The 14,669-nt window shown below is 34.3% G+C and overlaps 1 protein-coding gene across 1 annotated transcript in view; it reads right to left on the reverse strand.

The window, feature by feature from the left end:
• Positions 1-10,331: 10,331 nt before the first annotated feature.
• LOC148940231 (uncharacterized) overlaps positions 10,332-14,669 on the reverse strand; it is a 341,376-nt gene continuing 337,038 nt past the window's right edge. Inside the window, exon 5 of the mRNA XM_089105976.1 lies at positions 10,332-10,592. Coding sequence (XP_088962102.1) covers positions 10,371-10,592 — 222 coding nt within the window. The 3' untranslated portion in view covers positions 10,332-10,370. The remainder of the gene's footprint in view (positions 10,593-14,669) is intronic.

Genomic DNA, 14,669 nt, shown 5'->3' on the forward strand with positions numbered 1-14,669 from the left:
AGGGCATAACTTAAAATCCTTGACCTGAAGACTTTGGGAGGAGTGTCCGGCTCAAAGATATAATTTCCTGAACTTCGAACGTCGTGGGAAAAATTGGATATCTCAAAATTTTTATTGGAACAAAATTTGGCTAGTTACCCTCCAATCACTTATGACTATTAAAAAGGGCACTAGCCCTTTGAATTTCGAATCGAATGGGCTTTTTTTGAAGTTTCTATCACAACGCCTTCTATAAAACACTATATGCCCCAGGGCATAACTTACAACCTTTGCCCTGAAGGCTGTGGGGGAGTGTCCTCCTCAAAAACCTAATTTGTATGTGGAAATCAACTACGGTAAACAAAAAGCCCGTTTTGAACTTTGGTTCTATAGTGTTTGGGGGAATGATGGGTGTGTAAAGGGTGTTAGTTGCCTTACAATTGCTTTCGAATTTTTAAAACGGCACTATCCACCACAATTTCCAATCGAATGGTTCATGTCTAAAGTTTCTACAACAACTTCTTCGACACAAAGTGCCCTATTCTAAGGGGAAAAAAATAAACAATACATTGTGCCAACATTGTTCTTATATGCCCTCAAGGCATAACTTAAAACCCTTGCCCCGAGAGTTGTGGGGGAGTAACCTCCTCAAAAACATATTTTCTATCTGGAAATCAACTACGCTGAACAAAACAGTTATCTCAAAATTTTGATTGGATGTGTTTGGGGGAATGGAGGGCGTGGGGGGGGGCTAGTTGCCCTTCAATAACTTTCGACTATTAAAAAGGGTATTAGCCACTCCAATTTCCAATCGAATGAGCCATTTTTAAAGTTTCTACGACAAATCCTTCGATAAGAAGTGAAAATAGAAAGGGAAATGGAGAAAAAAATAATACATTGTGCCAACTTCGTTCTTCACTTAGGCAGCGCGATCGCGCTGCCTATGATTATTATTATTATTATTATTTTTTCCCAGAGTCACTTCATATGGAAGGGGTCGTCATAAAAACTTCAAAGAGGGGTCATTCGATTAGAAATCGAGAGTTCTTACGTCTTTTTTAAGGGTCAAAAAGCGATTGGAAGGCGACTAACACCCCTTCCACGCCCACCAATTCCCCAAACACATCCAATCAAAATTTTAAATAGCCATTTTGTTCTACTTAGTTGATTTCCACATAGGAATTATGTTTTTGAGGAGGAAACTCCCACCAAAGCCCTCAGGGCAAGGTTTGTAAGTTATGCCCAGCGGTATATAAGGTTTTTATAGAAAGCTTTGTCGTAGAAACTTCAAAAAGAACTCATTCGATTGGAAATTCAAAGGGCTAGTGCCCTTTTTAATAGTCGAAAGTGATTGGAGGGCAACTAACTCCCTCTCACGCCAACCTTTTCCCCAAACACGTCCAATCAAAATTTTGAGATAGCTATTTTATTCAACGTAGTTGAAAATTCTTAAAATTAGATCTTTAAGGATAACAACCCCTCCCTCCCACAGCTCTCAGGGCAAGGGGGGTAAGTTATGCCCTGGGGGCATATAAGGTCTTTATAGAAAGCGTTGTCGTAGAAACTTCAGAAAGGGCTCATTCGATTGGATATTGAAATGGCTAGTTCCCTTATTAATAGTCGAAAGTGATTGGAAAGCAACTAACACCCTTCCACGGCTACCATTTCCCCAAACACATCGAATCAATATTTTGGTATGGCCATTTTATTCAGCGTAGTTGAAAGTTATGGAAATTATATCTTTGAGCAGGACAATCCCTCAACAGTCTTCAGTACAAAGGCTATAAGTTATACCCTGGGGGCGTATATGGTTCTTATGGAAGGAATGCTCGTATAAACTTAAAAGAGGGCTTCTTTGATTAGAAATTGAATGTTTTCGTTCACTTTTTAAACGTCAAAAAATATCGGATGGCAACCAGCTCCCACCCCAAACCCTTTAATCCCAAAGGCATCCGGTAGAAATTTTGAGATAGCTACTTTGCTAAAAATAGTTCAAAGATCATATAACAAAAAATTCTGGCGTCGACAAAACCCCCCAAGGACCGGAGGCAAGCGTTGTATGTTATGCCCTTTGGGTATGTATGGGTCTTGCGGAATGAATGCTCGTATAAACTTCAAAGAGGGCTCATTTGGTTGGAAATTGAAGCTTCTAGTTCCCTTTTTAAGAGTCAAAAGAGATTTGAGCCCCTCCTAGCCCCTCCCCTCTCCACAAACTTTTTTCGTTAAACCAATCCGATAAGAACTTTGAGGTAGCCTTTTTTTTAAAAATAGTTCGAAGACCATGTAACGAAAACTCCAGGGTCGACACAGCCCCCGAAGGGCAGGCGTTGTAAGATATGCCCTGGGGTAATATATGGTTCTTATTGAAATTTTGCTCGTAAAAACTTCAGAGAGGGCTCATTTGATTAGAAATTCAAAGTACTAGTTCAGTTTTTAGAGTCAAAAGAGATTGGATGGGAACTAGCCCCCCCCCCCACGTCCATTTCCCCCCAAATGCATCCGATAAAAATGTTGAGATAGATATTAAGTTAAAAATTGCTCAAAAGTCAAATAGCAAAAACTCAGGTTTCGATACAACCCCCCAAGGGGCCCGAGGCAGGCGTTGTTAGTTATGCCCTGGGGCATATATGGTTCTTACGAAAAGGATGCTCATACAAACCTCAGAGAGGGCTCATTTGACTGGAAATTAAAAGTTCGAGCTCACTTTTTAATAGTCAAAATAGATCTGAGGGCAGCTAGCCCCCCCAAGCCTTCTTTTTCCAAACCCATCTTTTTCAAATTTTGAAATAGACATTTTGTTAAAGATAGTTCAAAGTTCACATAACAAGAAACTCCGGTGCTCAAAACAGCCTCCCACGGCCTGGGGGTAGGTGTTGTAAGTTATGCCATTATGGGGGTAGGTGTTGTAATATTATGTAAGTTATGTAAGGGATGCTCGTATAAACTTCATAAAGGGCTCATTTGATTGGAAATTGAAAATTTTAATTCAATTTTTAAGAGTCAAAAGTGATTGGAGGGCAGCTAGCCTCCTCCAACCCTCCATTAATTTTTTTCTCAGATACACTTCATATAGAAGGGGTCGTCGTACAAACTTCAAAGGGGGCTCATTCGACTGTAACTCGAGAGTTCTAGTGCCCTTTTTAAGAATCAAAAGTGATTGGAGGGTAACTAGCCCCCCAAGCCCTTTTTCCCCAAATACATCTGATAAAAAATTCGAGGTTGCCATTTTGTTAAAAATAGTTCAAATATCATATAACAAAACTCCTTTACGGATGGCCATTTCATTAAACTTAGTTCAAAGGTCAGATAAGAAAAACTCCTGTATCGACACCCCCCCCCCAGGGCCCGGGGCATGCGTTGTAAGTATTGCTCTGGGGGCCTATATAGTTCTTATGGAAGGTATGCTCGTATAAACTTCGTAAAGGGCTCATTTGATTGAAAATTGAAGGTTCTAGTTTACTTTTAAAGAGTAAAAAAATATCGGTGGGCATCTAGCTCCCCCCCTCCATGCCCTTTTTTCATCAAACTCATCCTACAAGAACTTTGATATAGCCATTTCTTTAAAATAGTTCAAAGATAATATAATGAAAACTCCGGTTGAAACAACCCCCAAGGGCCTGGAGGCAGGGGTTGTAACTAATGCTCTAGGGGAATATATAGTTTGTATAGAAGGGATGCTCGTAAAAACTTCGGAGAGGGCTCATATGATTGAAAACTGAAAGTTCTCGTTCACTTTTTAAGAGTTAAAAGAGATCGAATGGCAACTAGACCCCCCCCCCCTGTCCACAACCTGTTTTCCTCAAACCCATCCGATAAGAACTTTGAGAGAGCCATTTTTTTCAAAACAGTTCAAAGGTCAGATAACAAAAACTCCGGTGACGACACAACCCCCAGGGCCCGGAGGGAAGTCATTGTAAGCTGTGTCCTGGAGCCGTATGTGTTTCTTATGAAAGGTGTGCTTGTATAAACTTCAGAGAGGGTTCATTTGAATGGAAATTAAAAGTTGTAGTTCATTTTCTCAGAGTAAAAAAGATCGAAGGGCAACTAGCCCCTCCCACCCTCCACGCCTTTGGGCTTATCGGATCTATAAACCCTTCCGATAAGAATTGGAGGTGACCATTTTTTTAAAAATAGTTTAACCGCCTGATATTCAATATCCGTCGTCAAGACAATCCCCCAGGGCCCAGGGACAGGCGTTGTAAGTTATACTCTTGGGATATATATGTTTCTTATAGAAGGGATGCTCGTATAAACTTCAGAGAGGGCCTATTCGATTGAAAATAGAAAGTTCTAGTTCACTTTTAAAGAGAAAAAAGACCAAAGGTTAATTAGTCCTCCCATCTCACGCCCTTTTCCCCCAAACCCATCCTATAAAAAATTTTAGATAACCATTTTGTTAAAAATAGCTCAAACATCAGATAATAAGAACTCTGGGGTTGACACAAACCCATTTTTCGCTTTAATATTGTTACTTTGATACCAGTTTTGATACTTTGATGAGCATTTGATTTTTTTTAAGTTTGATTTTGAAATAAGGAATTTTTAAAAACTTAAAGGTTTTTGCAATCAGAAATGACAAAAAATTAATTAAAAAAAACTTTCTGAAAAATAAGTTTATCAAAGAAAAGTAGAGGCCATTTTAAACTTATGCTCAGCAGATACAAATACCTGTTAAAATTCAAACTCAAAATGACCATAAATTAGTATTAAAGAATAAATCAAACCCAAAACGAACAGAAATTAAAGAAAAAATAATAGCAAAAAGCATACAACAAGTAATAATATAAATGAATAAATAGATCTTAAGGCGAGTAACGCTTAGATTGAATATGAAAATCAGGCTTAAAACAAAAAAAAATGTTTTCCTATTGAAGTACAAATGAAACTTAAAACAAACAGAAATTAAATAAACAATTAGTGCAAATGAACATACAATAGATATTAACGTAAAATGAAGAAATAAATCTTAAAAAAAGTTAAACTTCAATTGAATATGCAAATCAAGCTTGAAACGAAAAAAAATAACTACAGACAAGAGTTTGGGTATCACCTCCTTCTCTCATTGTTTAAGTCTAAAACCTACTGAGTCATTTGCACTCTACTGAAAGCTATATGCGTCTTGAACAATCTTGGAGAGTATAAACAACATCAAATTTAATATTTGATGTATAATGATATTAATTGTTGAAAGATCCATCCGTTCAAGAATTTATTTCACTGTAATTTTATTTTTATTTTCAATGCTGTAAAAACTGGAAAAGTAAGTATTTGTAATATAATTCATTTTTAGTTAAGCGCCAATGACGCAGTAGGCTTTTGGTATTTATTTACAGTTAAGAAAGGAGGCAGTATCCAAATTTTTGTTTGTAGTGAAACTGTATTCGTCTTGGACAACTTTAAAAAGAGCTAATAAATTAAACTGAATATTTTACGTATAATGATATTAATTGCTAAAAGTTCATCAGTTCAAATTTTACTATATTTTTAATGTTTATTTTCAATATTAAGTACATACGAAAATATTGTCATAAAATTGGTTTTCAGTAAAGTGCCAATGATGTAGTAGGTCTTAGATTTCTACAGTGAGACAAGGAGGTGATATCCAAACTCTTGTTCAAGACTGTTCAAGACGCATATAGTTTTCAGTAAAGCACCAATGACTCAGTAGGTTTTAGACTTATACAGTGAGAGAAGGAGGTGATACCCAAACTCTTGTTTGTAGTGATTTTTTTTCGTTTCAAGCTTGATTTACATATTCAATTTAAGTTTCACTCGTTTTAAGATTTATTTCTTCATGATTGTTATGATTGTGTATTTCTATTCTGTTCGTTTTGAGTTCATTTATTCTTTAACAGTAATTTCTGGTCGTTTTGACTTTGGGTTTTATCATGTATTTGTATCTGCTGAGTTTAAATGGCCTTAATTTTAAAATGGCCTATACTTTTCATTGAAAAACTTATTTCTCAGAATGTTTTTTTTTAATTAGTCATCAGAAACGATAAGTAACGGTAGTTCATCAGGATTCAATTTGTATTCATCTTGAAATGTAAAGTCAGGATCACATTTTCTACAATACAGTGTGACTTAGTTTTTATTAAATCTCTTTGTAAAGTCAATAATACTATTCTGATCCATATTTTAAAATTCACGTGTTTCAATTTGCCTATTTGAAGCAATGTCACATACAAAATTCTCATATGAAGAATCACTTTCTGTAACAGCCAAATAAAGGCCTATATGTTTATAATTAAAGTAGCTGGTATCTTCAAAGCGATGTCGTAGAAACCAGACGCTTTTGTTATTCAAGCAGTTGAATCGTAGACCAGGTTCTTCTTCCCAAAAAAATTTAAAAAAACGAAGATACCAGTCTCTTAAAAATAAACTGAACTCACGTTTAGGATTTTTCACAATCATACCAGGGTAAGTGTTGAGAGTCACAAAGCTCTTCAGAATATGAGTAACAGTCTTTAAATTGCACTGCATATTCTTTATGCAATTTACATGGATTGCATAATTTAAACTTTTCATTATAGTCATTTTGCAAAGATGCAATTATCACAGGATGACCAACTGCCCAAAGTATACAAGCATAATGGATATGTGTAAAATATTTTTTGATGTTGACTGTCTCACCCCCAAAAAGAAACTGACTCACGATCAATAAAAATGTCTTATCGGATAAGTGAGTTCACAAAATTGCCGTTTGAATAGTGGATAAGAGCAAAACCATAATATCATTTTGTTTTGTCTCAATTAATATATTTACAAATTGGGTAAAAGCTGCTGGGCCACGACGATGAAGTTTCATGCAATAGTCTAAAGACGGGAATCAGTTCCCATTATATTGTTAAGCATTTCTTGAGAAAATAATTTTCTTTGAAGAGATAATCCCAGAAAGTCGTCATCTAAAATTAAACAATTTTCCAATTTTACTAGATTACGTAAAATTTCTTGTTCTCAAATCTATCCATTCTAACACTCTCACTACCAAATACAGACTAACCATTTTTTTAATTGTTCTCTTCAATATATTTCGCCAAGGCGTTTAATCCGTCTTTTTGTCTTTGTATGTGCACTATATTCACTTTAGCTGCAAAGCACAATTGTTCTTCCGATTTGAATTTTCTTAATGTTATAACATATCCAGCATGCATTTTGTCTCATTTTAGGGTTAATCGACAACCACTGTAATTTTTATATAAATTGATGTTATAGAGACTTCAAAAAGGGCTCATTCAATTGGAAATTGAAAGGGCTAGTACCCTTTTTAATAGTCGAAAGTAACTAACCCCCTCTCACAACCACCATTTTCCCAAACACATCCAATCAAAATTTTGTGATATTCATTTAGTTCAACGTAGTTGAAAGTTCGGGAAATTAGGTCTTTTAGGATATTAACCCCCTCAGAGCCCTCAGTGCAAGGGCTTTAAGTTATTCCCTGGGGGAATATAAGGTTTATATAGAAAGTTGTTGTAGAAATTTCAAAAATGGGCTCATTTGATTGGAAATTGAAATTGCCTCTTTTAATATTCGAAAGTGAGTGGAGAGCATTAACACCCCTTTCACGCCCACCATTTCCCCAAAAATATTCAATCAAAGTTTAGAGATAGCCATTTTGTTCAAGATACTTGAAAGTTCTGGAAATTATGTATTTAAGGATGACAAACCTCCCAGACCCCCCAGGGCAAAGGTTGTAATTTATAAGGTTTTTATAGATAGAGTTGTGGTAAAAACTTCAAAATGGGCTCATTCAATTGGAAATTGAGAGGGCTAGTGCCCTTCTTAATAGTAAAAAGTGATTGGAGGGTAACTAACTTCTATCTCAAGCCATCAAATTTTTAAGATAGCGTTTTTTTTCAACGTAGTTGAAAGTTCTGGAAATTAGGTCTTTGAGGACGAAACCCCACCTCCCAGCCCTCAGGTTAAGGGTGTAAGTTATGCCCTGGTAATAAACATGGTGTTTATTGAAAGTATTGTCGTACAGACTTTAAAAGGGCTTATTTTATTGGAATTGAAGGAACTAGTGCCAATTTTAGTATTTGCAATCAATTGAAGAGCAACTAACAACCCTCTCACGCTCACCATTTCCCAATCAAATCCAATCAACACATCCAATCAAAATTTTGGGATAGCCATTTTGTTTAACGTAGTTGAAAATTCTGGAATTTAGGTTCGAGGAATAACAACCACCCTAACAGCCCTTAGAGTAAGGGTTGTAATTTATGCCCTGGGGGCATATAAGGTGTTTATAGAGAGCGCTGTCGTAGAAACTAAAAAAGAACTCATTTGATTGGAAATCGAAAGGCCTAGTGCCCTTTTTAATAGTTGAAAGTGATTGGAAGGCTTGATATTTGTATAGCAAAAATCGATGCGGGTATAATGTATTATTTTTTGTTGTTGTTGTTGTTGTTGTTGCTTACACCAGGAAACTTCGTATCGAACGAGTTGTCGTAGGAACTTCAAAAAAAGCTCATTCGATTGAAAATAGAAAGGGCTGATGCAGTTTTTAATTGTCGAAAATGATTTGTGGGCAACTAATCCTCCTCCCACGCCCACCCACTCATTTTCCCATAATGTTTAAAAACAAAAAATTTCCTTAAGATTAAATCAAAATGCACTGTCTTAATGCTAACTCCCATTAAGGCATCTCAGCAGTATCCCAAGAACAACTGAGGGTATTATATTCAAGCTTTCAGGGCCACTTCTGCTCTTAAAATTTAACCAAATCAAAATAGCGTAGGTGTATCGAAACTATCAAAGAAAGTAAACAGATTTCTTTGCGAATGGTATCATGTTTAAAAAAAATTAAAAAAAAAAAAAAATTTCCACAAAATATGTTTTTCAAAGAAAAGTAAAGAATTCCATTATACAAAAAGTGACCAAAAATAAAATCGAATAATCTACCAAACGTGAAACTACCACAAATCGGTATCGATAAAAAAATCAAACCCAAAACGAACAGAAATTACAATAAATAACCGAGTCAAACTCAAAACGAGCAGAAATTAACATAAGTTGGGCTCAAAACCCCTATGCCTTCCCAAGGCCAGAACAAAATTTTCACTTTACTGAAAAAAAAAAAAATGAAAGTGCATTGTCAGTTTAATATAAATATAATGATATTTATTAATCAAAATATTAATATTATTTGATTTATTAAAGTTATAAAAGTAAAAACATTTATATTTTTGTCATTGGCCTTGGGAAGGCATAGGGGTTTTGAGCCCAACTTATCTTAATTTCTGCTCCTTTTGAGTTTGACTCGGATATTTATTGCAATTTATCTTTGTTTTGGGTTTCACTTATTTATCGATGCTGATTTGTGGTAGTTTCACGCTTGGTAGATTATTCGATTTTATTTTTGGTCATTTTTGTTTAATGAAGTTCCTTACTTTTCTCTGAATAACTCATTTTGTGGAAATTTTTTTTAATTATTTTGTTATCAAAAGGCTTATTTCTAAAGTATTTTTTTGGGATTTCTGCTTAACAACGAAGATTTTGACTTGCTATAAAATTAATTTGGAATAAAACTTTACGAAATCATCTTTAAAATAATTGTACTATTGAAGTTTGTATGGATGTGAAGGGATGTTGTTCAAGTAGATGATTTGACAATCTTCAGAATTTTTGGCCTTCTTAGGGCTGAACTCATACTAATCCCATCATGTTAAAACCTTGAATACAGAAAAATTTCTATCAAATATTTCATTACAAGGATCTTGTTGTGTTATATCATGTTTTATTGCTGGTTTATTTGAATAAATGAATTTATAGATCGTTTGATAAAAAAGCTTTGACTTGTTGCTTAAGGAAAAAAAAGGACGTGAAGAATCAATGCAACTAGATTTGTGTCTGGTGGAGGTTTACTGTGGGCTGAAACTTTGATTGAGATACCTGGAATTTTTTGGAATTGGTCTGGAATTTTAACTGTAATCTTCGACGAGACATTGAGAAGGTGAAGTCGTTGTTGGACGTTTCACCACTGATCTGATCCTTGATGTAATATTACAAACGTGAGCTTTAATCGAGTTAACGTCAACCAGCAGTGAATGTCTGATATCCTCACTCTGCAATACTGGCTAAAAATTTATCTCCCTAGCCATAATTTGAATTGCGAATAAAAAAAATTGAAATTGTATTAAATAAAGTTAATACAACTGATTTAAAACTCTGGTGAAAAACCGTCAATAAGAAATGGGGATGGTGAAATCGTTGCTGACCGTCTCATCACTGCTCTGATGATCCATCATATTTACATTAAAATCACCCACTAGGGAATTGCTAAAAGTCTCACTCTACAATCCTAGCTAAAAATCAATCTCCTAAGTTTATAATTGAACTATGAATAAAAAACAATATTATTGTATTAAAATCAAGTCAGTGCAACAAAATTAATACTCAGGCAAATAATCGTCAATGACAACTGGGGATGGCGTAGTCGTTGCTGGACGTCTTGCGGCTGATCCGACGCTTGCCATCATATTCCGAACGCGGGCTTTGATGGAGTTAACATCATCCACTAGTGAAGACAGGCGCTGAGTGATCTGATTCTGTCGGTCACTTATCTTCTGATAAGAATCTACTATGCTCATCTGTAGTGAGTTTCGAACGTTCTGCAAGAAATTTAGCGAAATCAATTTGAATTGAAATATTTACAGCAATTTATATAAAAATATGAAGACAGGCGCTGACTGATCTGATTCTGTCGGTCACTTATCTTCTGATAAAAATCTACTATGCTCATCTGTAGTGAGTTTCGAATGTTCTGCAAGAAATTTAGTGAAATCAATTTGAATTAAAATATTTACAGCAATTTATTTAAACGTTTAGATTTAAATCAAAAATAAATCACTTCGAAACGAACTTCCAAAAAATTTTGATTTAATTTTGGAATTTTATTTTAAAATTTAGAGAATTTTAAACTGAATTTTAAATTTAAGAAATTTTATCCTATAATATTAGAAATTCGAGAAACTAATGAAATTCAGTTGGAACTAAATTAGAAGAAAAGGAATGATTGAAATTTAATTAATACATTTAAATTAAAATGAAAATCAACAATGGCTATCTGTATTGACTTTCTAGTGTTTTGTAAGAGATTTCTGTTTTAAAATGCCGCCAAAAGAAGTAGAACTAAATCTTTAAGTAGGATAAGGTTATTGTCATTCTAAAAACAAATTTTACAAGCAATAAACACTAATTCACGCTTCTTATGAATAAATAATGTGGAATAGACACAGCTAAAAATAAATTCTAAAGAGTGATAGCACCAAAATCAATTAATAAAAAAAAATATTATAAATTTCAGGCAAAAACAAAACCAAATTTTGTGTCTCATTGCTAAAAAGAAAATTCCGCCGTTACTAGACATGCCACTTGACAATATGGCAATATTAGTTTTTGAGACCCAAGGGCTGAAAATACAAAAGAACGGATACTCTCAAATAATAATCAAACAATAATCAAACCATGATCGAAACCAATTAAAACACAATTAGATAAATAATCATTACCAAATGATACGGTGTTTTGGTAACAACCAAAGCGCGAGTACCACCAAGCTCTGAGACTTTTGAAGATCGGGTCCTAGAAGTGTATTTCCTTACTGCCGCCGCACAATTTACTAAGATATAACGATGCACTCAGTCGTAGAATAGCCTACATCCAGCATTGATCGGTCACTGTAAGCTTCCAGGTTCGTTCTAAATTCAGTTTATTTTACTGATCTGTCACTTTTGCGGTGTTGCAGGGATCTCGAATTTTACTTAACTTATTTCAGTTTTTAAGAAGAACTGACATCCCTAGTAAACCAGTCAATTTTACCAACTGAACAGAAAAATAAGCTTAACTTAAAAGAGTTGAAGCTAGCGGTAGTGTTGAAAGAAACATTAACGACATCTAGCATTTTATATTTCTTCTTATTTGTTTCAAACTTCGTAATTGTGTTTTTTTTTCATAAACTGAGACCAGAGACTTGTTATTGCATTATGTTTGCCAATTACACTAATAACATTAATTTCGTCTTATTAATACATTAACAAGTGCCACAAAAAAAGAGACAGTCACTAGTCAGTCAATAGACCCAGTCACGAAATCCTCTGCAATTGCAATATTATTCCTTCTCAGTACAAAAACGAACTAAATCAAAGTTGCAATGCTGATTTTCTATTTGCAAAGAACTAGACGAGTAGTACCTTTTTCAAACTTAAAAAATGCAATAATTTTCAATATTTGTGACTTCAATCACAAAGTAGGGATTTAGCTCCTCAAAAAAAAAAAAAAAAAAAAAAAAAAAAAAAAAAAACCAGCAAGCTTATGCCTAGCATGAAGAATAAAACGAATATTTCACCTGTATAGAACAAGAAGGCTTCAGGGGTGAAAAAACTATACGAATTTAAGAAAAGAAAAAAGAAACTAAAAAGAAAAATTCGAAGATAATAAAAGAAAAAATTGAACACGTTGGAGAAATTCTTTATGGGAAATTCTGCGGGAGCATTTTTCCACTGGGAAGGAGGGGGGGGGGGGGATTTCTGGAAGAAAATTTCTAAATATGGTGGCTTCCGTCATGATCTGAAAAAAGAATCAAAAATTAAGGTCTTTTTCAAATGAAATCAAATGAAAATAAATTTTCAGGCGGAATCGTCCACAATAAATTTTACAGCGGGAATTTTCAGCGAGAATGGAATTGTCTATGGTGAATTTTCTTGGTGAGGGGGTAATATTTTATGTAAGGTGAACTTTCTATGGAGGCATTTTGCGTGAGGAATTTAAATTCTTATGGAGGGGGAGCTGGATTTCCTGGGATTGTTCAAAAAATGATCAGAAATTAAACAAAAACAAGTTTTTTTCAACTGAAAGTAAAAATTAACATTAAGACTTAAAACAAACAGAAATTATTACTTATATGAGGGGGTTTACCCCCATCTTAATACCTTGCTCTTTACGCTAAATTTTGAATTATGTATCTATTCTCTGAAACAAAAGGAACATTTAATTAGAACAACAAGACACTTTTTAAAAGCACTAATAAACTTCAGCTTGAAGAGTGAGGTTTTGAGGAGGGGGCTACTCCTTTCGTATATGGTATAATTTTTGTTCCCTTTAAGTTTTAATCTTGTTCCTTACGTTTAGCAGAAAAAACTTTTGTTTTTAAATTTAATCATCAGATAAAATTCATATGTACCTAGACCTTGTGGCCACCTTGTTTACACACATACACACACACACACACACACACACACACACACACACACACACACACACACACACACACACACACACACACACACACACACACACACACACACACACACACACACACACACACACACACACACACACACACACACACACACACACACACACACACACACACACACACACACACACACACACACACACACACACACACACACACACACACACACACACACACACACACACACACACACACACACACACACACACACACACACACACACACACACACACACACACACACACACACACACACACACACACACACACACACACACACACACACACACACACACACACACACACACACACACACACACACACACACACACACACACACACACACACACACACACACACACACACACACACACACACACACACACACACACACACACACACACACACACACACACACACACACACACACACACATATATATATATATATATATATATATATATATATATATATATATATATATATATATATATATATATATATATATATATATATATATATATATATATATATATATATATATATATATATATATATATATATATATATATATATATATATATATATATATATATATATATATATATATATATATATATATATATATATATATATATATATATATATATATATATATATATATATATATATATATATATATATATATATATATATATATATATATATATATATATATATATATATATATATATATATATATATATATATATATATATATATATATATATATATATATAAATATATATATATATATATATATACTCCGCGGAGTAACCGCGGAATTCCGCGGTTACTCCAACGGTTCCGTGTCTACTAGCGTGATAGAATAGTCCCAGGGCCACTTTTAAGGTCAAGGGTTACCGGTCATATTCCTAACTATCTCTTTAGACTCGACCTTGGCTGAAAAGTTAAAAGAGTATATAGTATAAAAATTCTTACTTTATTCAAAACACGCTACAAAAGAACTCAAAACGGAACTACAGACAAAAAATCTTACACTTAACGAATACACTTTAAGACGCGTGCTTGCGCGCGCACCTCTGACCAAAGGCGATGTATGGCCGAATCAAATCAGACTCCCAGCATCCTTTGAAGCTTTTCAAACTCCTAATTTAAGCTGTATGAGTCATGGCTCAACTGGCTTTTTCAACCATTCGCTAATTAGTGGATTCTTCAGACATCGTAATAAAAGCTTTCCTGGGGGAATAGATATTCAACATAAATGAAGCTAAATTTATAAAAAGGCATTTTTCTGAAACTAAAGGGGCCAAAAGTCCCAACACCTCCCTCCTAAGAAAAATGACAGCCATCCCGCCATGGGTCAGAGCACAAAAAAAAAACCTAAAATAAATAACACCAACTTCAAAATCATCAAACTTGCTTCTTCTCTC

Source organism: Artemia sp. Qi Xiang Cuo, chromosome 20 (genome assembly GCF_049724085.1).
Source record: "Artemia sp. Qi Xiang Cuo chromosome 20, ASM4972408v1, whole genome shotgun sequence".
Lineage (NCBI taxonomy): Eukaryota > Metazoa > Arthropoda > Branchiopoda > Anostraca > Artemiidae > Artemia > Artemia sp. Qi Xiang Cuo.